The following is a 26,062-nucleotide window of genomic DNA, read 5'->3' on the forward strand; positions in this document are numbered from 1 at the left end:
CCGGGGTTGGTGACGGACAAAAGGAGGCCTGGCGTGCTGCCGTTCATGGGGTCGCAAAGAGTTGGACACAACTGAGCGACTGAACTGAACTGAAAATACTTTATTTGGAATTATAGTGTGTATGCATGCTTTAGCTCAGTCTAGGAGTTAGGTTTCTTATCTTTTTCTGGACTTTTTTCTTCTTTAAAATGATATCTGGGAGCTATGTGAAATAATGAGTGAAACTCACTCTGGTGGTGAGATTTATTATATAAAAAACTTCTTATTTAGTAGGACCCTCTTGTACATTTGGAAGAAAAACATTATTCCCTGAACAGGGAGTATAGTGTGAGAGAGATTTGGAATGAGACAAATTCTGGCTGTACAACTTTATTAGCTGAGTGAATATGTCACTTAATATCACTGAAGTTTAATTTTTTGTTTTATAAAATGAGCTAGTATATTTCACAGTGAGATCTGTAAGTTCTAAATGAGATAAAATATGTAAAAATATAAATTATAAAGCTGTATATAAATGGTATTTAGGTACCTTTTATTTGTAAGAAATGCTTAAAAATTTTCTTTTATCCATTATGTTTACAATTTAAGTAAAATGAGCATTATATAAAAGAAAACTGGTAACATTTTGGAACTGTTTGCATGCCTGTGTGCTCAGTTGCCAAGTCCTATTTGACTGTTTGCAACCCCATGGTCTGTGGCCCACCAGACTCCTCTGTCCATGAGATTCTCTAAGCAAGAATACTGGAGTAGGCAGCCATTCCCTTCTCCAGGGGATCTTCCCGACCCAGAGATCAAACCCAGGTCTCCTGCATTGGCGGCAAGTTCTTCACCATCTGAGCCACCAGGGAAGCCCTGGAATTGTTTATCATCACTAAAAGGCAGTATTACAAAATATATAATTATTCTTAAGTATTGATTTCCATGGCGTTTAACCATTTTCGTTAACTGAGACAATATAAGCATAGAGGGTCTGCATGCCATTTGTTTCAGTCTAAATTTCTGCATTAAATGGCTGGCTTATGTTGATTAATATTGTGAAATGGTGAAATAAGAGGAGATAAATTCAGCTGATTAAGTTTTTCCAGAACGTAAAACTGGTTCATTATTATAGTCTCATTATTATAACCACAGAAAGAGCTATATGCATAGTAATACTGTAAAAAAGAGTTGAGTAAAGAAGAGTTTGTGAGAGATGCTCATTATACTCTTTTTTCTGCATAGAAAAATATGAAAATGCAAATTGCTCTGCAGTTATTTAAAAGGGGGAAGGCAGTAGGGAAAAGGAGATCAAAATTATGCTTTTAAATGTAACAATTAGTATTGCTTTAGTGATTTTATTTTCCCACCATATCACTGAAAACCATCTTGACCACAATTTTATCATCTTCCAAAGTACTCAAGAAGAAATTGAAGAAATAAAAAACTTAAGTTTTGCGTAGAATCTCAGAGTGATATTAAGCACCTTTGAATCTTGAATCTGTTTATTTACAAAAGTTAGTTGAGTATACATAACACATTACAATAGGTGAATTGCAACTAGTGTACAGGGATTTCATTCATGATTTGAGAAGTGTATGCCCTCATTAGCACTTAAACAAGCATACTTCTTTCACTCATATCTTAACAGATATCTGTATGTGGGGTTGGAGTGGGGGAAGCGTGCCACAGGACAAGGGGATCTTCCCAGCAGGGATTGAACCCATGCTCCCTGCAATGGGAACATGGAGTCTTGGGCACAGAGTCTTAAACCACTGGACTGCCAGAGATGCCCTGTATATTTTTAAAATTCTTTTATGAAAACACTTAACCATATTCATACTGTCTTTGCAGTTAGACTATTTTGAAAATATGTGGCTTTACAGATAACTGGGCTCCAAAATCACTGCAGGTGGTGACTGCAGCCATGAAATTAAAAGACGCTTACTCCTTGGAAGGAAAGTTGTGACCAACCTAGATGGCATATTCAAAAGCAGAGACATTACTTTGCCAACAAAGGTTCGTCTAGTCAAGGCTATGGTTTTTTCAGTAGTCATATGTGGATGTGAGAGTTGGAATGTGAAGAAAGCTGAGCACCGAAGAATTGATGCTTTTGAACTGTGGTGTTGGAGAAGACTCTTGAGAGTCCCTTGGACTGCAAGGAGATCCAACCAGTCCATTCTGAAGGAGATCAGCCCTGGGATTTCTTTGGAAGGAATGATGCTAAAGCTGAAACTGCAGTACTTTGGCCACCTCATGCAAAGAGTTGACTCATTGGAAAAGACTCTGATGCTGGGAGGGATTGGGGGCTAGAGGAGAAGGGGACAGCAGAGGATGAGATGGCTGGATGGCATCACTGACTCGATGGACATGAGTCTGAGTGAAGTCCGGGAGTTGGTGATGGACAGGGAGGCCTGGCGTGCTGCGATTCATGGGGTCGAAAAGAGTCGGACACGACTGAGTGACTGATCTGATCTGATCTGATCTGACAGATAACTTCTCAAATAATTGTAAATGAAGTTTTATTATTAGCTATTTTTTAATTGTAAATTATTTTCTTTATGCCCTGTAGGTGATTACCACAGGCCTTCACAGCTTAATTGATAATAGTTAAGAATTTTCAAGGTGTTTAGGGTGTTCCAGTTTTGAAGCAGTGAGAGTTTGGGTTATGCAAAAACTTAGGTTTGCCTGCATTGTTTAGTTCATAGGATGGTGAGGGAGGCTGGTTGAAGAGTAGGGTAATATTTTTAAATGTTCTGTTGTCAGGTTATTTTAGGAGATTTTATAGTAAAAGAGTGACATGATATATTCATTTTTTGTAACCATGGTTGCAGTGTGAGGTGGATTATGATTGTAAAGGACATGAAGGCAGGAAAACTGGTAAGGAGACAGTTGCGAAATTTAAGTGAATATGAAAAATGGAAAGAGAAAATAAAAGTTGAAAGAATATTTATAGTAGAATTGACAAGACCTGGTGATTGGCAAGAAGTGAACAAGAATGACTCAGCTCTTCTGCTTGCCTAGTCTCAGAGAGGTGACTAGTTAGACATGGCCATTAACTCAAGGTTATAGACAACATTGAGAAAGGAAGATAACAATTAATTCCTGATGTTTTACAGATATGACAGCTCTGATCAAGCTCCAAAGTACCTTCTCTGAGATCATATTGTCTGTTGTTCGTTAAGACAATTTTAATTTTATTATTTATTTTGTTATTATTGGGATAGCATTTGATTCATGACGTTATATAAAGTTTCATGTATACAGTAGTGTATATCTACTTGTGTACAGTAGTGTATACAGATACCCTGCAACACGCTCACCAGCAAAACTTTGGTTTTCACCTGTCATCATACAGTTGGTCACTTTTACCCATTTTCCCTGCCCTTCCCTTTCTCCTCTAGTAACCACCGCACTGTTCTCTGTATGTTCGTGTTTGTTTTTGTTTGGTTTGGTTTGTTCATTTACTCTGTTTTTATTTATTTACTAGTTTTATTATTTTATTTATTTACTAGTTTACATAGTCCGCCTATGAGTTAGATCATACAATATTTGTCTTTCTCCATCTGACATACTTCATTTGGCATAATAACCTCAAGGTCCATCCATGTTATTGCAAATGGCAAGATTTCATCTCTTTTTTATTGCTGAGTACTATTCCATTGTGTGTGTATGTGTTCAAAATAGTGTTTTCTTGTTCTTAGACGAGATAACTGGATCATATGGGAGTTCTATTCTTAATTTTTTGAGGAATATTCATATTGTCTTCCATAGTTGCTGCGCCAATTTACATTCCCACCAGCAGTGATTAAGGGGTCCCTTTTCTCCACATCCTCTTCAACACTTGTTATTTCTTATTTTTTTGATGATGGTTGTTCTTGTCAGGTGTAAGGTAATAGCTCATTGTGGTTTTGATTTGCATTTTTCTAATAATTGGTGATTTTGAACATCTTTTCATGTACCTATTGAGTACCTGTATGTCTTCCTTTGCAAAATGTCTGTTAAGCTCTTCTGCTCATTTTGAATTGGCTTGTTTTTTGTTGTTGAGTTGTATGAGTTCTTTATATATTTTGTATATTAATCCCTTATTGTGTGTATCATTTACAAACATCTTCTCCCATTCAGTAGGATCATCGTTGTGTTATTTATGATTTTCTTCACTGTGCAGGTTATTAATTTAATGTTATCTGCTTGTTTATTTTTGCCTTTGTTTCCCTTGCCTGAAAAGACATATCTAGAAAAATATTGCTAAGATTGATGTCAAAGAACATACTGCTTGTGTTTTCTTTGAAGAGTTTTATGGTTTCGGGTCTTACATTGAGATTTTTAATCCATTTTGAGTAAATTTTGTATATGATGTGAAATAGTATTTTTGCATGTGGCTGCCCAGTTTTCACAACACCATTTATTGAGGAGGCGATCCTTTCTCTACCGTATGTTCTTTGCTCCTTTGTCATTCCACTCGTGTCGGTTTATTTCTGGGCTCTCTGTTCTGTCACACTGATCCATGTATCTGTTTTTCTGCCAGTACCATTCTATTCTGATTACCGTGGCTTTGTAGTATAGGTTGAAGGCAGAATGCGTGATACCTACCGTTGTGTTGCTTTTTCTCAGGATTGCTTTGCCTATTCGAGATCTTTTGTGGGTCTCTGTGATTTTTAGAAAGTTTTGTTCTGTTTCTGTGAAAAAAATATCCTTGGGGTTTTGATAGGGATTACCTTGAACTTTAGACTGCTTTAGGTAATAAGGACATTTTGACAATGTTAATTCTTCCAATCCATGAGCACAGAACATCTCTCCACTTGTTTGTGTCTTTTTCAATATCTTTCAACAATAAGATCACATAGTTTATAACTAGGAATTTTCTCTACTGTGCCCTAGATATAATTCCCTTCAGCCCTCAGGAAAGACCCTGAGGCAAGGAGGGATCTTAAGCTGCTGAAGCTTCTGTAGCAGTTTTCTGTTTTCCCCAGGGTACGCTTATAAATATTATCATTTTATTTTTTTACAATAAAAAATCTTGGGAAGCATTGTCCTAATTGTCATTCTGCATATGAATACCTTCATATTTTTTAAATTTTTTATTACGTGTAATTGACTTGTAGTATTATATTAGCTTCTGGTGTACAGCATAGTAATTCAGCCTTTTTAATAGATCGTACTCGATGCAAAGTAATTAAAAAATCATGGCTATAGTTCCCTGTGCTGTATAATACATTCTTATGGTTATTTATTTTATACATAATAGTTTGTGTCTTTTAATCTCATACACCTATCTCTCCCCTCCCCTAGATTTTCATATTTAGATTACATACTAACTATAGCTACTATTTATTGAGTATACATAAATAGATGTATCACATACATTGTAGAGAGAATTAAATGGGGCATTTTATGAGGTTGTAGGTATTAGTATCTCCATTTTACAAATGTAGAAACTGAGACACTTAGAGGTTGTGATTTTTCTGTAATTGTAGACATTTTAACTGGTGAAACTAGATACCTCTGACTCTATAATATAATGAAGATTCCCATCTTACTGGCCAAGGCTATGAAAACTGACAAAAAATTTCTTACTGAAACTAATTTTAGTGGTAACGTTTTTGGAAAAGAATCTCAGCTTTTTCAGAGAATTTGCAAATCTTGAAGGCTTCGCAGGAGGCGCTAGTGATAAAGAATCTGCCTGCCAATGCAGGAGACTTAAGATATGGGGGTTTGATCCATGGTTCAGGAAGGTTCCCTGGAGGAGGGCATAGCAATTCACTCCAGTATTCTTGCCTAGAGAATCCCATGGACAGAGGAGCCTGGTGGGCTACAGTTCACAGGGTCTCAAAGAGTTGGACATGACTAAAGCGACTTAAAAGATGCTTACTCCTTGGAAGGAAAGTTATGTCCAACCTAGATAGGATATTCAAAAGCAGAGACATTACTTTGCCAACAAAGGTTCGTCTAGTCAAGGCTATGGTTTTTCCTGTGGTCATGTATGGATGTGAGAGTTGGACTGTGAAGAAGGTTGAGCACCAAAGAACTGATGCTTTTGAACTGTGGTGTTGGAGAAGACTCTTGAGAGTCCCTTGGACTGCAAGGAGATCTAACCAGTCCATTGTGAAGGAGATCAGCCCTGGGATTTCTTTGGAAGGAATGATGCTAAAGCTGAAACTGCAGTACTTTGGCCACCTCATGCGAAGAGTTGACTCATTGGAAAAGACTCTGATGCTGGGAGGGATTGGGTGCTAGAGGAGAAGGGGACGGACAGAGGATGAGATGGCTGGATGGCATCACTGACTCGATGGACATGAGTCTGAGTGAACTCCAGGAGTTGGTGATGGACAGGGAGGCCTGGCGTGCTGGGATTCATGGGGTCGCAAAGAGTCGGACACGACTGAGCGACTGAACTGAATTGAACTGAACTGAAAGTGACTTAGCATGCACATATGCACACAAACCCTACTTCACACTTGAAGGCTGAGTGTGAATTATGAGAACTGTATAAAAGCATTTTTAATTTTGAAACTTAGAAAAGAGACCTTTATTTTTCTATAAAATGGTATTTTTTGACAGGCCTGCCTCTCTGAGACTCCTCTCCTGAGTCCCAGGCTCTGCACCTGTCCCTAGAGCCCGTCCCCTCTCTGCTGCTCAAGGGCACGCTCCAGTAGTTCTCCCTTCTGTCTCCTATACTGGCAGTTTTCCCCCTTTTTCCCATGTATAAGCATATTGTTTCTCCTATCTTTAATAAAACCTCTGTATCTCCACTTCCCACTCTAACCCCCCCATTTCTAACCACTACCCCCATTTCATTGCTCTGCTTTGTGGCCAGATTCCTGCAAAGAGTTTACATGCTCATTCTTTGTTGTTATTGTTGTTAGTCAGTCGTGTCCGACTCTTTGCGACCCCATGGACTACAGCACGCCAGGCTTCCCTGTCCTTAACCGTCTCCCAGAGTTTGTTCAAATTCATGTCAGTGATGCCAACCATCTCATCCTCTGTCGTCCCCTTCTCCTGCCTTCAGTCTTTACCAGCATCAGGGTCTTTTCCAGTGAGTTGGCTCTTCGCCTCAGGTGGCCAAAATATTGGAGCTTCAGCTTAAGCATCATTACTTCTAGTGAATATTCAGGGTTGATTTCCTTCAGGATGGACTGGTTGGATCTCCTTGCTGTCCAAGGGACTCTCAAGAGTCTTTCCTAGCACCACAGTTCAAAAGCATCATTTCTTCGACACTCAGCCTTTTTCATTGTCCAACTGTCATATCCGTACATGACTACTCATTCTTTACCCCATTTTAAAAGTCCACTACCAAGCTTTGCCCCTCCCCCATACCAATCTAACAAAGCTACTCTTACCAAAGCCCCCAGAGACCATGTTGCCCAAAGTGTAGTGGTCGGGTTCTTAGTTCTCATCTTACTTGACCACAGCAATATTGAATACAGTTGATCACTCCCTCTTCCTGGAAACATAGTCTAACTGCCTTCCAGGATCCTGCGCTGTGACTTCCCTGTCTCCTTGACATCTTTTGCAGCTGCCTTCATGGCGTTTCCACCTGGTTATCTAATAAGCATCTTTAATTTAACGTGTCTAGAAGCAAACTTCTGTCCCTCCAACTTAGCTCTGCCTCAGTCTGCTGCTGCTGCTGCTAAGTCGCTTCAGTTGTGTCCGACTCTGTGCAACCCCATAGATGGCAGCCCACCAGACTCCCCATCCCTGGGATTCTCCAGGCAAGAATACTGGAGTGGGTTGTCATTTTCTTCTCCAATGCATGAAAGGAAAAGTGAAAGTGAAGTCGCTCAGTCATGTCCAACTCTTAGCAACCCCATGGACTGCAGCCTACCAGGCTCCTGCATCCATGGGATTTTCCAGGCAAGAGTACTGGAGTGGGTTGCCATTTCCTTCTCCCTGCCCCAGTCTGACCCAGTGCAATTAAAGACAACTCTAGTCTTCTCACTCAGACCAAAAACCTTGAGGTCCTTTTCAAAATCTCTTTCTTATTTTCCATGTTTTAGTCATTCTAAGATCCTTTTGATTGTGTCTTCAGAATTTATTGATCTTTTATCATCTCACAGATACAGCCTCAGTTCAAGGTACCATTATCTCTTGTTCTGATTACTGCAAGAGCCCCTTAAGTGGTCTCCCATCTTCCTTCTGTGTTCCTGTTAAGCAGTAGGCCAAATCGGATCACTCTTCTGCTCAGGTAAAAAGGGATTCCATCTTACTCCATCAAAATTTGAATGATTAAAAACAAAATTATAAGTGATTAATATGGCCTGTGATAACTACATGATCTATGCCTAGTATCCCCACCTTTCTTTCACAGCCTGTGTTCTAGACACTTGCTTAATCACCTTGCCTCCTCTTCCTCTGACTGTTAGGTATGTTTCCCACCTCCTTTGAATTTACAGTTCCCACTGCTTAACCACCATTTCTGGATGTCCTGGAGCCCTATCTCCTCACTTTCTCCATACCTTCAGATGTCACTTCCTCTCTCCATTTTTCCTGATGAGTCTGTTTAAAACTATGAAAGCCCCCACTTCTCCCGTACTTGCTCACCCACACTTGTTAGCCCCTTCTCTGCTTAATTTTTCTCTAAGAACTTAGGACCTACTGGCATATGTTTGGTTTCTTTCCTGCTGCTGCTGCTACTAAGTCGCTTCAGTCGTGTCCGACTCTGTGCGACCCCATAGACGGCAGCCCAACAGGCTCCCCCATCCCTGGGATTCTCCAGGCAAGAACACTGGAGTGGGTTGCCATTTCCTTCTCCAATGCATGAAAGTGAAAAGTGAAAGTGAAGTCGCTCAGTCGTGTCCGACTCTTCACAACCCCATGGACTGTAGCCTACCAGGCTCCTCCATCCATGGAATTTTCCAGGCAAGAGTACTGGAGTGGCCTTCTCCAGTTTCTTTCCTACTACAATGCAATCTCCATATGAGTAAGGACTTTCATATGTTGTTCAGTGTTATACTCCCCTGTGCCAATGTCTGATTTATAGTAAGTGTGCAATAAATATTTATTTAGCGAAAGAATCATTTATTCCTACTTTAGAGAAATCAGACTGTGGTTTTAGATAAAATGAAAATCTGTACAAGATTTATAATAAGATGGATTTAATCAGGACCTAGCTTGGTAATTGACATTTATAGTCACTCAGTTAACCGTCCACCAGAGTCACCTAGTTTCATTTTAATATATTCCATTTTATTCCATCAGCTACTTGTTAAACCTCAACACATTAATGGAACAAGTGTTTTGCATTTTGGTACTTACCTTTTTTATAATTTTAAAAGATCATTTATCTACTTTTGGCTGAAGTTTTCACATCTATAAAGTGAAAAAAATCTACTTGGGAACCAAATAACATAAAGAGAAGAAAAGTCTAGCTTGTTCATTTGACAGTAATCTCAGTAAGTTTCCACTCTTAGAATGCCTAGCTTCCCCCAAGAAAGTATGTTATATAAAATTTCTACTTTGCTCTTTTTTTTCATGTCCTGTTCATTCACTTATCAACTATCTATGTTAATTAAAGCACAGGTTATCAGTCATTGATTGTGTAATAGCAGATAATCCACTTAGAATTCTTTTATTTCATACCATCTTAAAAACAAATACAAACGAGCAGTTGTATGTTTTGTCCTGGAGGAAGAATCTGAAGGTAGAGGAGATTAACTCAGATGCTTTTCTAATAAGTAAACTTGTCTTATAAACAGCTGCTTTCAGTCTCTTTTTTGTCCCAACTGGAAAAAATATGTTCATTTTTATTAAACAAAAATATTTTTATATGGATATGGAAGGAGGAGAATGGGTTGCTTAGTCGTGCTTGCTGAACTCTTCTGATGACCATGTTCTTTTGCTATGTATCTTTGGTCAGTTTCAAGTTCAGAGGTATTTGCAATGTTTATTCAGACTAACATTTGCTCTTGGCATTGTCAAATTCTAATTTTTTCCTATTAGAATTTTAAAAGTTCCTAAGATTTTTCTCGTCACATTCTTCTTACCACTTTCCAAGTATGTATTTCGGTTTGGCCTATTGATACCATGAAATTGCATCAAATGTATCTTGCTGCTAAAAAAAGTAAGAAAATACATTCCTTCCTGTACAGAACTCTAATATTATTGTATGTTTTGTACTGAGGTTTGCAGGTTTCAGTTGTGAGATTATTATTGTTGTTCAGTCATTAAGTCACATCCAACTCTTTTCCAACCTCATGGTCTGTAGCCTGCCAGGCTCCTTTGTCCATGGGATTTCCCAGGCAAGACTTCTGGAGTGCTCCCCAAGTGAAGGGTAGGATGGGGTTGGGAGTGGGAGAGAGATTCAAGAGGGAGGGGCATATGTATGCCTGTGGCTGATTCATGTTGATGTGTGGCAGAAACCAACAAAGTATTGTAAAGCAATTATCTTCCAATTAAAAATAATAATTTTAAAAAAAGAACCCTAAAGTGGGTTGCCATTTCCTTTTCCAGGAAATCTTCCAAGACCAGGGATCAAACCCATGTCTCTTGCATTGGCAGGAGGGTTCTTTACCACTGAGCCATAGAAGCCACAGAAGCTCATACTTTTGGATAAACTTACATGTTCGAAGTCATCTCTGCACAAATATACTAGGTTGCATATGAAATATGTCTATTTTGTTGTAACAGTTAAATTCTTTTGTTGGAGAAATAGTTAAGAACTTAACTCTTAAGGTTTATTGTTTGAATGTTATAATTTAATGATATAATTTATATCTTCCAGTTGTTTTTCCATAGAAGTCCTGGTTTATGCCTATTTCTCTGGCATAATCATATTTGTTGTTGTTGTTTTTGGCTGTGCTGGGTCTTCGCTGTGCTGCCAAGGCTTCTCTTGTTGTGGCACTCAGATTCCAGAGCATGCAGACACAGTTGTTGTGGCACATGGACTTAGTTGCTCTGTGGCATATGGGATCTTAGTTCCTCAACCAGGGATCGAACCCACATCCCGTGCATTGGCAGGCAGATTCTTAACCACAGGACCATCGGGGAAGTCCCTGGCATAATTATTAACAGCACCCTCTTTCACTCAAAAAGCACCTAAGTTGAAATGTATATTACTTGGACACTAATGATAATACTTGGAGAAGGAAGTGGCAACCCACTCCAGTACTCTTGCCTGAAAAATTTCATGGACAGAGGAGCCTGGTAGGCTACAGTCCGTGGGGTCGCAAAGAGTCGGACACGACTGAGCAACTTCAATGAATGTCAGTGATAATACTAGGATACTCACTTTTGTTTTTTTGCATTTTACATGGAATTGATAAGATTTCTTTTCCCTTTTCTACTACCTTTCCTCTTACTCGACCTCCCACATGCAAATATAAAATGATGGGAAGAGATAAGCATATGTGTATGGAAGATGGAGTTAGTAGGAAGCAACATGAAAGAATTAGAATTTAGGAATCAGTTAAGAAAAACAGTTTAAGAATCAAATGCTAGCTTTCTAAAAAGCATTTCTAAGGATAAAATATTTGAATTTGTATAATTTAAAACATTTGCTATAATGTTGGCCACCTTCCAACATCTTTCTCTGTTATTATATTTGATTATATATACTCAGTTTGAACTTTGAAAATTTTAACTCTATTAGCTTGTTCATGCTCTTAATTTTTCAAATTTGTCTTTTGAAGAACATTTGAGTTCCTGCTGTTTGTTCTGTAATTGTATTTCTTTTACATTTTCTAATACATTTAACGTTTTCAAGTGGATAGTTTATTAGTTACATGGCAGTTACGATCTTAGCTGTGACAGGAATCAATCCATCTAGTGTTTTATCAGACCAGCTTGAGTTTGCAAGAACATGGACCATAAACACAAATGTATAATATAGTCACAATTCTTCGAAGAATTCTTTTTGACTTAACATCTATTTGCATTAGGAGATAATCATATAATATAAATCTCACAATGACAAAATTTTCCAAAGAGAAGATCTGTGAGACAGGGGTACTCTTCAGAGAGGCAGCCTCATGTGATGAAGAGCATGGACCCGAGCACCATACGATTTGGGTTCGAATTTGGGCTCCAGAGTTCATTTACCATGTGACTGTTGTAGGCAGATACTTAACTTCTGTGTGTTTCAGTCTTGTCCTTTGTATTATGGAGATAATGATACACCCTATAGTTTGTGAGGGTGTTGTGAAGGTTAGATGAGTTATTATTAATATATGCATAGTGCCTGACAGTGTTCCCAGCCCAGCATGAGCACTCTGTGTTTCCTGCTACTGTTACTGTCAGTGGAAGAATTGCACAGTTGCTCTCTCGGACTGAAACATTAAATGTCAATTCATAATATTAAAGGAAGTATCTCCAATCTTTATGTTATAAGGAATTGTGCTATTTCTTACTGAAGTATGCAGGTTGTGGCAGGATATGGAAGGCGTGGTACCTGATAAGACTGGTTTATACAGTAAGCTTACCAGCAGGCACCTGTGGGAAGCCGTGTTGGTAGAAACTTGAGTTTCCAGCACTTTCTCCCATTCATTTCATTTTTCTTTTTTTGAGTTAACTTGATTTATTGGTCCTTCAAGGGCCAACTTACATGTCTTTCATTCACTCATCTGGTCCTCTGGTTAAAAATAAACAACTCCTCTTCTTTGTGGCCATAGAACTTGTTTATGCATTAATATAGCACTATAGTGGGTGAATTTAACTCCAATGACCATTGTATCTACTACTGCGGACAGGAATCCCTTAGAAGAAATGGAGTAGCCATCATGGTCAACAAAAGAGTCCGAAATGCAGTACTTGGATGCAATCTCAAAAACAACAGAATGATCTCTGTTTGTTTCCAAGGCAAACCATTCAATACCACAGTAATCCAAGTCTATGCCCCAACCAGTAATGCTGAAGAAGCTGAAGTTAAACGGTTCTATGAAGACCTACAAGACCTTTTAGAACTAACATCCAAAAAAGATGTCCTTTTCATTGTAGGGGACTGGAATGCAAAAGTAGGAAGTCAGGAAACACCTGGAGTAACAGGCAAATTTGGCCTTGGAATATGGAATGAAGCAGGGCAAAGACTAATAGAGTTTTGCCAAGATAATGCACTGGTCATAGCAAACACCAACAACACAAGACAAGACTCTACACATGGACATCACCAGATGGTCAACACCGAAATCAGGTTGATTATGTTCTTTGCAGCCAAAGATGGAGAAGCTATATACAGTCAACAAAAAAAAGACCAGGAGCTGACTGAGCCTCAGATCATGAACTCCTTATTGCCAAATTCAGACTTAAATTGAAGAAAGTAGGGAAAACCACTAGACCATTCAGGTATGACCTAAATCAAATCCCTTATGATTATACAGCGGAAGTGAGAAATAGATTTAAGGGACTAGATCTGATAGATAGAGTACCTGATGAACTATGGACAGGGGTTCGTGACATTGTACAGGAGACAAGGATCAAGACCATCCCCATGGAAAATAAATGCAAAAAAGCAAAATGGCTGTCTGGGGAGGCCTTACAAATAGCTGTGAAAAGAAGAGAAGTGAAAAGCAAAGGAGAAAAGGAAAGATATAAACATCTGAATGCAGAGTTCCAAAGAATAGCAAGAAGAGATAAGAAAGCCTTCCTCAGTGATCAATGCAAAGAAATAGAGGAAAACAACAGAATGGGAAAGATTAGAGATCTCTTCAAGAAAATTCAAGATACCAAGGGAACATTTCACGCAAAGATGGGCTCGATAAAGGACAGAAATGGTATGGACCTAACGGAAGCAGAAGATATTAAGAAGAGGTGGCAAGAATACACAGAAGGAACTGTACAAAAAAGATCTTCTCAACCAATATAATCACGATGGTATGATCACTCATCTAGAGCCAGACATCCTGGAATGTGAAGTCAAGTGGGTCTTAGAAAGCATCACTACGAACAAAGCTAGTGGAGGTGATAGAATTCCAGTTGAGCTACTTCAAATCCTGAAAGATGATGCTGTGAAAGTGCTGCACTCAATATGCCAGCAAATTTGGAAAACTCAGCAGTGGCCACAGGACTGGAAAAGGCAGTTTTCGTTCCAATCCCAAAGAAAGGCAATGCCAAAGAAGGCTTGAACTACTGCACAATTGCACTCATCTCACACACTAGTAAAGTAATGCTCAAAATTCTCCATGCCAGGCTTCAGCAATACGTGTACCATGAACTTCCAGATGTTCAAGCTGGTTTTAGCAAAGGCAGAGGAACCAGAGATCAAATTGCCAACATTCGATGGATCATGGAAAAAGCAAGAGAGTTCCAGAAAAACATCTATTTCTGCTTTATTGACTATGCCAAAGCCTTTGACTCTGTGGATCACAATAAACTGTGGAATATTCTTCAAGAGATGGGAATACCAGACCACCTGATCTGCCTCTTGAGAAACCTGTATGCAGGTCAGGAAGCAACAGTTAGAACTGGACATGGAACAACAGACTGGTTCCAAATAGGAAAAGGAGTACATCAAGGCTGTATAGTGTCACCCTGTTTATTTAACTTATATGGAGAGTACATCATGAGAAACGCTGGACTGGAAGAAACGCAAGCTGGAATCAAGATTACCGGGAGAAATATCAATAACCTCAGATATGCAGATGATACCACCCTTATGGCAGAAAATGAAGAGGAACTAAAAAGCCTCTTGATGAAGGTGAAAGTGGAGAGTGAAAAAGTTGGCTTAAAGCTCAACATTCAGAAAATGAAGATCATGGCATCTGCTCCCATCACTTCATGGGAAATAGATGGGGAAACAGTGTCAGACTTTATTTTTCTGGGCTCCAAAATCACTGCAGATGGTGACTGCAGCCATCAAATTAAAAGACGCTTACTCCTGGGAAGGAAAGTTATAACCAGCCTAGATAGCATATTCAAAAGCAGAGACATTACTTTGCCAACAAAGGTTCATCTAGTCAAGGCTATGGTTTTTCCTGTGGTCATGTATGGATGTTGAGTGTTGGACTGTGAAGAAGGCTGAGCGCCGAAGAATTGATGCTTTTGAACTGTGGTGTTGGAGAAGACTCTTGAGAGTCTCTTGGCCTGCAAGGAGATCCAACCAGTCCATTGTGAAGGAGATCAGCCCTGGGATTTCTTTGGAAGGAGTGATGCTAAAGCTGAAACTCCAGTACTTTGGCCACCTCATGCGAAAAGTTGACTCATTGGAAAAGACTCTGATGTTGGGAGGGTTTGGGGGCAAGAGGAGAAGGGGACGCCAGAGGATGAGATGGCTGGATGGCATCACTGACTCGATGGATGTGAGTCTGAGTGAACTCTGGGAGTTGGTGATGGACAGGGAGGCCTGGTGTGCTGCGATTCATGGGGTCGCAAAGAGTCGGACACGACTGAGAGACTGATCTGATCTGATCTGGAGTAAAACACAGCTGAGCTCAAATTATGGCTTTAACACTAATACTCTGTTACTTGGACCCAGGGATTTAAGCCTTCTAAACAATTTACTCAACCATAAAGTAGATTAGAAAATATAACACCAAGGATTTGTAGGGATTAAGTGAACATAATCATTTACACTAAACTCCAAATTTATTAATGTTATAGCTCTGTTAGAGATGAGGATTAAAAAAAATTGAATGAGTTTGAAAGAAACATACTGTTGGTATTTTTCTTGATCTGAAGTTCTACTATGATAAAAAACCAAACAGGATTTGATTTTTGAAGGCCCCTATCTGGCTGTATACTGTTTATATGTCATGAACAGTGAAAAGGCAAAAAGATAGGACACTGAAAGATTAACTCCCCGTGTCGGTAGTTGCCCAATATGCTACTGGAGATCAGTGGAGAAAGAACTCCAGAAAGAATGAAGAGCCACAGCCAAAGCAAAAACAACACTCAGTTGTGGATGTGACTGGTGATGGAAGCAAGATCCAATGCTGTAAAGAGCAATATTGCATAGAAACCTGGAATGTTAGATTCTTGAATCAAAGCAAATTGGAAGTGGTCAAACAGGAGATGACCAGTGAACATCGACATTTTAGGAATTAGCGAACTAAAATGAACTGGAATGGGTGAATTTAACTCAGATGACCATTATATCTACTACTATGGGCAAGAATCCCTTACAAGAAATGGAGTAGCCATCATTGTCAACAAAAGAGTCCGAAATGCAGTACTTGGATGCAATCTTAAAATGACAGAATGATCTCTGTTCATTTCCAAGGCAAACCGTTCAATATCCCAGTAATCCAGGTCTATGCCCCGATCAGTAAGGCTGAAGAAGCTGAAGTTGAACAGTTCTATGAAGACCTATGAGACCTTCTAGAACTAACACCCAAAAAAGATGTCCTTTTCATTATAGGGGACCGGAATGCAAAAGTAGGAAGTCAGGAAACACCTGGAATAACAGGCAAATTTGGCCTTGGAGTACAGAATGAAACAGGTCAAAGGCTAATAGAGTTTTGCCAAGAGAATGCACTGGTCATAGCAAACACCCTCTTCCAACAACACAAGAGAAGACTCTATACATGAATATCATGAGATGGTCAACACTGAAGTCAGATTGATTATATTCTTTTCAGCCAAAGATGGAGAAGCTCTACACAGTCGGCAGAAACAAGACCAAGAGCTGACTGTGGCTCAGTCATGAATTCCTTATTGCCAAATTCAGACTGAAATTGAAGAAAGTAGACAAAACCACTAGACCATTCAGGTATGACCTAAATCAAATCTGTAACGAATACAGTGGAAGTGAGAAATAGATTTAAGGGACTAGATCTGATAGAGTGTCTGATTAACTATAGACAGAGGTTCGTGACATTGTACAGGAAACAGGGAACAAGACCGTCTCCAAGAAAAAGAAATACAAAAAAAGCAAAATGGCTGTCTGAGGAGGCCTTACAAATAACTGAGAAAAGAAGAGAAGCGAAAAGCAAAAAAAAAAAAAAGAGAGATACACCCATTTGAATGCAGAGTTCCAAAATTAGCAAGGAGAGATAAGAAAGCTTTCCTCAGTGATCAGTGCAAAGAAATAGAGGAAAACAATAGAATGGGAAAGACTAGAGATCTCTTCAAGAAAATTAGAGATACCAAGGGAACATTTCATGCAAAGATGGGCTCAATAAAGGACAGAAGTGCTATGGGCCTGACAGAAACAGAAGATATTAAGAAGAGGTGGCAAGAATACACAGAAGAACTATACAAAAAAGATCTTTAAGACCCAGATAATCACGATGATGTGATCACTCAACTAGAGCCAGACATCCTGGAATACAAAGTCAAATGAGCCTTAGGAAGCATCACTAAGAACAAAGCTAGTGGAGGTGATGAAATTCCAATTGAACTATTTCAGATCCTAAAAGATAATGCTGTGAAAGTATTGCACTTAATATGCCAGCAAATTCGGAAACCTCAGCAGTGGCCACAGGACTGGAAAAGGTCAGTTTTCATTCCAGTCCCAAAGAAAGAGAATGCCAAAGAATGCTCAAACTACCGCACAATTGCACTCATCTCACACGCTAGCAAAGTAATGCTCAAAATTCTCCAAGCCAGGCTTCAAGAGTACGTGAACCGTGAACTTCCAGATGTTTAAGCTGATTTTAGAAAAGGCAGAGGAACCAGAGATCAAATTGCCAACACCCGCTGGATCATCGAAAAAGCAAGAGAGTTCCAGAAAAACATCTATTTCTGCTTTATTGACTATGCCAAAGCCTTTGACTGTGTGAATCGCAATAAACTGTGGAAAATTCTGAAAGAGATGGGAATACCAGACCCCTGACCTGGCTCCAGGGAAATCTGTGTGCAGGTCAGGAAGCAACAGTTAGAACTGGACATGGAAAAACAGACCGGTTCCAAATAGGAAAAGGAGTACGTCAAGGCTGTATATTGTCACCCTGTTTATTTAACTTATATGCAGAGTATCATGAGAAACGCTGGACTGGAAGAAGCACAAGCTGGAATCTAGTTTGCAGGGAGAAATATCAATAACCTCAGATATGCAGATGACACCACCCTTATGGCAGAAAGTGAAGAAGAACTAAAGAGCCTCTTGAAAGTGAAAGAGGAGAGTGAAAAAATTGGTTTAAAGCTCAACATTCAGAAAACAAAAATCATGCCATCTGTTCCCATCATTTCATGGGAAATACATGGCCAAACAGTGGAAACTGTGGCAGATTTATTTTTTTGAGATCCAAAATCACTGCATATGGTGACTGCAGCCATGAAATTAAAAGACGCTTACTCCTTGGAAGAAAAGTTATGACCAACCTAGACAGATCCATCTAGTCAAGGTTATGGTTTTTCCAGTAATCATGTGTGGATGTGAGAGTGGACTATAAAGAAAGCTTAGTGCCGAAGAATCGATGCTTTTGAACTGTGGTGGTGGAGAAGACTCTTGAGAGTCCTTTGGACTGCAAGGAGATCCAATCAGTCCATCCTGAAGGAAATCAGTCCTGAATATTCATTGGAAGGACTGATGTTGGAGCTGAAACTCCCACAGTTTGGCTTCCTGATGCGAAGAAGTGACTCATTTGCAAAGACCCTGGGATGCTGGGAAAAATTGAAGGTGGGAGGAGAAGGGGACGACAGAGGATGAGATGATTGGATGGCATCACCAACTCGATGGACATGAGGCTAGGCTCCCGGAGTTGGTGATAGAATGGGAAGCCTGGCGTGCTGCCGTCAATGGGGTTGCAGAGTCGGACAGGACTGAGCAACTGAAGTGACTCAACTGATATGGCTGTATCATTCCTTATTTCTCGCTGTTCTTATCTTCCACTTTTTGGACATTCCCCTTAACTGTCACTCAGTGTATCTTTCTGTCAATTTCACTTCCTGCTGTCATCAGCACTGTAAGTGAATGACTAATACTGTGGCCTCATACTTCCTTGAGCCCTGCATGAACATTGACCTTCATCTCATCTCTGCTTCGTTTAGCTATTCTCATGTCACACACTCCATTTTATGAACTAAAATTCCAAGGCTGAAGGCACTACTCTACCTCTGAATCACCATTTTTTGACAGCAGTCTCTGGTCTTCCATCCTGCCTGCACAACGACTTCCTCGTAATCTGTGGGTTATCTTATCAGGACTTCAAGTCCTTTGTCCCTTGCCTTCTAATCTCAGTCCTTCTGTGTTCTCTTCCTTTCATCTCCAAGTGAGACCTAGGATCCATCAGTTCATCAATTCTCTTGCTCATATCCCAAACTTCATTTCCATTTGGATTTTTTTGATCTCTATATCGTATCTCTATATCTATATCTCTCACTATGAAATTGTATTTTATATTTATTAACTTCTCAAAACCTCAGCTTTCTTGTGTTTAATATCTTGGTAATTATACCTACCTCTTTACATTATGGCAGGGTTAAATGAGTTGCTATATATATAAACCAGCCAGCCTGCCTTCAACCGCGTTGAGAAAAATTGTGGCAAAAGGCAGCATGACACTTAAAGATTAGAGCATGTTTTTACCCATGCTGCTGTGTGCTACTAGAGAAACTCACCAAGCCAGGCATATTCATATTACAGGGACTGTGGATCACCCAACCCCTAGGGCATCCCTAAGATTTATCAGTTAGTCCGACTCCAAGCAAACCCATTTATGAATCTTAAAAAGATGGATACTGTGTGTTTGGAATAACTGAAATATATATTTAAATTTTAGAAACCTCCGAGAAGCAAGGGATAATGCTGTGGCTGAAAAGGACCGAGCAGTGATGGCTGAAAAGAATGCTCTAGAAAAACATGATCAGCTCTTAGACAGGTAAGCATCCTGAAAACAGAGACATTGAAACTTTGATCTTTGTTCCCATTACTCTTTCTTTTAGAATATATCTTTTTAATAGAAGTTTAATTTTCATTTAAGTATTATGTACATGTAATAATTTACATATGTGATAATCGTACGTATTGAAACAAGACAGAAAACAGTGTAGTCACCGTAAGGAGTTTCCTTATGTCCCTTTGGTCAGTCTCAGCCACCACCCATCAAGAGGTGAACACTTTGTGATTTCTCTCACCATAGTTTAGTTTTGTTCTTCATGGATTAAAAAAATGGAATTGTGCAGTGTGTACCCTTTTGTCTCTAAGTTCTTTCACTCAACATCGTATGTTTTCATCCATTTTATGTTAGACCAGTAGTTCATTTCTTAACTTGCTGGGCATGAATATACAGTTTGTTTATTCATTCACCTCTCAGTGGGTGTTTGTTTTTTTTCCCAGTTTGGTGCTACTATGAATAAAGCTGCTATGAATGTTTGTATACAAGTCTTTTTGTGGGTATATGTTTCTTTTTCTCTCATATAAATACTAAGAGTGAAATTGCTAATCATCAGTAGATGATTATTTTTACCATGAAAGACTTGGAAGGTGAAATAACTCCTTGACCCATGGACTATAGAATCAGTTATGTTATGTGTTAGCAGACATGAAAACAGCATTCATGTCATTGTGCATCCATCCTTAGAACTGTTGGTTAACTAAAGACATTGTCATTGAGTAGTAATATTTTGAAAAGGGTTTTTTTTTTTTTTTTAGTAGTCAGTCTCAGCAGTGGGCTTAAAATATTCAGTGAGCCATGTTATAAACAGACCAGGGTCATCCAGACTCTGCTGTTCCACTTATAGAGCACAAGTAGAGTAGATTTAGCACAATTCTTAGGCCACCTAGGATTTTCAGAACAGTAAATGATCATTGGCATCACGTTAAAGACTCCAGCTTCATTAGCCCCTAACAAAAGAGTCAGATTGTTCTTTGAAACTTTGAAACTAGGCATTGACTTCTCCTCTTTAGCTATGAAAGTCATAGGTGGCATCTTCTTCCAATAGAAAGATATTCCATCTACATTGATAATCTATGTTTAGTGTAGCCACTTTCATTAATTATCTTAGCTAGATCATCTGGATATCTTGCTACAGCTTTTACATCATCACTTGCTGGTTTACCTTGCACTTTTATGTTATGGAGATGAATTCTTTCCTTAAATTTCATGATCCCATGAACCAACCTCTTCAAGCTTCAGACTTTTCTTCTGCAGCTTCCTTACCTCTCCTCAGTTCAAGTCAGTTCAGTCTCTCAGTTGTGTCCGACTCTTTGCGACCCCATGTATTGCAGCACACCAGGCCTCCCTGTCCATCACCAACTCCTGGAGTTCACTCAAACTCACGTCCATCGAGTCAGTGATGCCATCCAGCCATCTCATCCTCTGTCGTCCCCTTTTCCACTTGCCCCCAATCCCTCCCAACATCAGAGTCTTTTCCAATGAGTCAACTTTTCGCATGAGGTGGCCAAAGTACTGGAGTTTCAGCTTTAGCATCATTCCTTCCAAAGAAATCCCAGAGCTGATCTCCTTCACAATGGACTGGTTGGATCTCCTTGCATTCCAAAGGACTCTCAAGAGTCTTCTCCAACACCACAGTTCAAGAGCATCAATTCTTCGGCTCTCAGCTTTCTTCACAGTCCAACTCTCACATCCATACATGACCACAGGAAAAACCATAGCCTTGACTAGACGGACCTTTGTTGGCAAAGTAATGTCTCTGCTTTTGAATATGCTATCTAGGTTGGTCATAACTTTCCTTCCAAGGAGTAAGCGTCTTTTAATTTGATGGCTGCAGTCACCATCTGCAGTGATTTTGGACCCCCCAAAAATAAAGTCTGACACTGTTTCCACTGTTTCCCCATCTATTTCCCATGAAGTGATGGGACCAGATGCCATGATCTTCGTTTTCTGAATGTTGCCTTGCTCTGTATTAGGCTTTGGCTTAAGGGAACATGGTGGCTGGTTTGATCATATGTCTAGACTACCAAAACTTGCTTCATATCAGCAGTAAGGCTGTTTTACTTTCTTATCATTTTTGTGTTCACTGGAGACACAGTTTTAATTTCCTTCCAAGAACTTTTCCTTTACATCCACAACTTGGCTTACTCTTCAGCACAAGAGGCCTAACTTTCAGCCTATATCAACTTTCAACCTATATCAACTTTCGGTGTGCCTCTAAGCGTAATCATTTCTAGCTTTTGATTTAAAATGAGAAATGTGTGCCTCTTCCTTTCACTTGAACTTTGGAGGCCATTGTAGGGCTAATTTCAGTATCGTTGTGTCTCAGGGAATAGGGAGGCCCAAGGAGAGGGAGAGAGCCTGAGAATATAGTCAGAAAGTCTGTGAATGGCTTTAAGTACTAAGCTGTGCATTCTGTATGCCATTCTGTTGAATAACATGATCAGAGTTCCCAGTTCTAGAATAATTACCCTGGAAGAATGAGTGATGAAAGTAGTACTAAGCTAATAACAGGAAGATAGTTCAGAGAATATTGTAAATAGTTTGTTATCTTATATAGGCAAGATTTCTAGAGCCCCCAAACAATTACAGTAGTAACATAAAAAATCACTGATCCCAGATCACTATAATAAATATAATAATAATAAGTTTAAAATATTATGAGAAATCTCCAAAATGTGACACCGATATGAAAGTGAGCAGATACTGGAAAAATGGCAGTGGTGAATTTGCTTGGTGCCACAAATCTTCAGTTTGTAAGAGGAAAAAAAAAGTTCAGCATGTGCAAAGCTCAATAAAGTGAAAGTGCTTTAAAAGGAGATATTAAATAGTGGGACTGTATGTAACCTTGTTCTGTATGAACCTTGTTCATAATTTTCCAGGTCTCCTGTAAATGTGTTATCATACTTTAATAATTTAAAAAATAAAAAAATATAAAAAGGAGATATTAATATTTCTGTATCAGCTTAGAATTAAAATACAAAGACAACTTGGAAAATTTTCATATGGAGATACTATTCTATGGGAATAGAAGTTATATCTAGAATGTGATCAGGAATTATCTTGTTTATAGAATCATTCTGGGTCTGGGCACCCAAGCTCTAAACCAAAGGTCTTAAGAGGAAATTGACCAAACCTACTCAAAAGATTAGAAAACATCCTATTAGTGCCCAGATTATAACTGTCTACAAATAGTTGATGGGTATTTTTCTTACTTGGTAAGGTCTAAAGTAGTAGAATTGGAACAACTGAGTAGACATTACAAAAAAGAGTAAAGATAAGCTTTCTGATGAAAGTGAAAGTCTCTCCGTCATGTCCGACTCTTTGTGACCCCATAGACTATACAGTCCTGGAATTCTTCATGCCAGAATACTGGAGTAGGTAGCCTTTCCCTTCTCCAGGGGACCGTCCGAACCCAGGGATCAAACCCAGGTCTCCCACGTTGCAGGCAGATTCTTTACCAACTGAGCCACCATGGAAGCCCAAGCATCCTGGAATGGGCAGCCTAACCCTTCTCTAGTGAATCTTCCCAACCCTGAAATCGAACCAGGGTCTCTCGCATTGCAGGCAGATTCTTTACCAACTGAGCTACCAGGGAAGCCCAAGTTTTCTGATAGGGCTTTTCAAAATGCCTTGGCATCGACAGTGTTCTCCATCAGAAATGGAGAACACATTTCTGTGTTCTGCACAGAAATGTGCAGGCATCAGCTGGCTAAGCATTCAGTAGGATTGTGTTTATAAGGATTGAAGTATCAAGTGGGTAGCTTGATGAGTTTAAAGTCTCTCTCTCCGTTTTTAAGTATTTATTTGTTTATTTGGCTGCATCAGGTTTTAGTTTGGCACATGCAGGATTTTTCACTGAAACACATGGACTCTGTAGTTGCACCGTACAGGCTTAGTTGCTCAGAAACATGTGGGATCTTAGTTTATTGACCAAGGATCAAACCCATGTCCCCTGCATTGCAGGGTGGATTCTTAACCACTGAACCACCAGGAAAGTCCTTGAAGTCCATTTTGATCCTGAAATTATCTGTAACAACAGTTCGAAAGAATTAATACACTGATTAAGTTACCATGTAAAAGGAATGGTGAACCCAAGCTATTTTTGTATCTTAAAATCTCTGTAGTTCACTTTTCCTGTTTTTTTTTTTTTTAATAAAAACCTAGTGTTTAACACAATATTTGAAAAAGATACTTTCTCTATATATATTTAAATATCCACTGAAATTCTTTTGAGTATAGTTGGCTTAGGAATATTTTGGGAATATCATGTATATGTTTTGTATATATTGAAACCCCAGGAAAAATATTTGTTTTATATTTCAGAGGTTGAGTTTTTACTCTGGCTTCCTTTGTGTCAAAATCAGAATAAACAAATGTATTTCATTCTTTACATGCACTGTGATTTCCCTGAATCGTGCTTAAGTAAAGCCTGAGACATGTCTATACACAATTTTCTAGTCAAGTATAACTAATCGCAACTTTTTCATTTTTGTTGAAAGTTTTACTTTACCAAATGCTTCATTTAATGATTAAACAACCTGTGTTATTATAAAGAGAAATGTAAGGAAGTGGTATGCCACTTTCAAACATGAATGAAAAAGGCTTTTTGCTCAAGACTCTAATTTTCTACAAAAACAAATTGGACTTTTCTCAGGCATAGAAAAGATCTGTATATGTCCCAATTCAAGTTCAATAATTTATTTAATTATAAGTAACAAATACCCAGCTTTCATGAGCAGGAATAGTTTTTACCTCTCCTTCTGTTGCTTTGAATCTCTGTAAGCACTCTGAGGACTCTTTCTGCCCCAAGGGGAAATTTTTAAACTCAATCAGTGTTAACAGAATACATTTGAATACACTGTTATATCTGTGGGATCCTATAGGAGAGGCCTGTGTTTGAATCTTAGCTTAAATTTATAATCCAGCTGCTGCTGCCACGTCGCTTTGGTTGTGTCCAACTGTGTCCAACTCCCATAGACGGCAGCCCACCAGGCTCCCCCATCCCTGGGATTCTCCAGGCAAGAACACTGGAGTGGGTTGCCATTTCCTTCTCCAATGCATGAAAGTGAAAAGTGAAAGTGAAGTTTTTCAGTTGTGTCCGACTCTTAGCAACCCCACGGACCGCAGCCTACCAGGCTCCTCTGTCCATGGGATTTTCCAGGCAAGAGTACTGGAGTGGGTTGCCATTGCCTTCTCCAGAGTTAAGTCTTTATTTTTCAGTTATAGTCATTTTAATTTTTTTTTAGCTATGGTTTGATGTATTTGGAATGTTTTTTTTCAGTTTGTAGATATTGTTAAATGAATATTACTTGACATTATGATTTCAATTCCTACAACTACTCTGGTGATAGTAGAATTTTGTTCTGATTTTTTACTTATAGAAGACAGAAGATAAGAGGGAATAGGAGATCTAGTGAGTAGATTAAGAGAGTCATATGTTATATTGGGCTAATTTAAAGCTTGATATAGCAGCCAGCTGTCCTAAATTTCCATTCAGTGCTTTATCCCCAAGAGTAGAACAGTTTTGACATGCCTTTATTCTACATTTTGTCATATTCTTATATTGTTTTATCTTTGTTTATTTGTTTTTCAGTCTTGCCTTGCTCCTTCAGTAGGCACATAAATGTTTGTGTCATTTGAGATGGGATAAAGGATGTTTAAATTTGAAAGAAAAATTATTTATACTGTGTTTAAACTTTGTTTACTTAATAAATTCTGTGGTAATTTCATTCATTTATCCTTAATTTTCATGGCTACATAATGTTTAATTCACATCATAGTTGTTATTTGAATGCAGAAATTCTTGATTCTCAATCCCATATTAAGTTACTGTTTTGACATACTTCTCTATGAAAGAAAGAATATACAATAAATTCATGCTTCTTAAATAACTTTTAGTATTTTATTTTTTCTTTGAAAATTTGTGAAGTGCTCTCTTTAATTGTAAGCTACTCTGATGATTTTTCAGAGTTTATAAAATTATGTGTTATTACTTGATTTCTCTTATTTTTTTGAAATGTTCTGTTTGCCCATTGGTTTGTTTCATTTATATTGAAACAGTCAAACTCCACGTTCTCAAATTTTCTTTCGGTTTTTAAGCTGCTGTTCCATCTGACATATATTTGGCCACTTGTATAGAATATTCTAAACTGGTTTAATTACATCCTAAGTTACCACAAGTGACTCTATTTCTTTCCTAGTAAAGGCTTTGAAATTAGTAGTATATAATGTCATGTACATGAAAACATTAAGAAATTTATTGCTGAGATGAAAATTATTTCTTCCTTCTTGGTCTAGACACAAGGCTTTGAAAAGAACTAATAAGAAACACCCATATTTGGATCACAGTGTATGGATTTTGTTTATTCACCTCTCATCTA

General features: G+C 38.7%; 1 protein-coding gene across 3 annotated transcripts in view; it reads left to right on the plus strand.

Annotated features, from left to right (window-relative positions):
* PIBF1 (progesterone immunomodulatory binding factor 1) overlaps positions 1–26,062 on the plus strand; it is a 234,868-nt gene that overhangs the window by 60,728 nt on the left and 148,078 nt on the right. For all 3 annotated transcript variants that reach the window (XM_061435063.1, XM_061435061.1, XM_061435062.1), the window contains exon 10: positions 19,566–19,664. In XM_061435063.1, the coding sequence (XP_061291047.1) occupies positions 19,566–19,664 (99 nt within the window). The remainder of the gene's footprint in view (positions 1–19,565; positions 19,665–26,062) is intronic.

The sequence above is a fragment of the Bos javanicus genome, chromosome 12 (assembly GCF_032452875.1).
Source record: "Bos javanicus breed banteng chromosome 12, ARS-OSU_banteng_1.0, whole genome shotgun sequence".
In the NCBI taxonomy this organism is placed as follows: domain Eukaryota; kingdom Metazoa; phylum Chordata; class Mammalia; order Artiodactyla; family Bovidae; genus Bos; species Bos javanicus.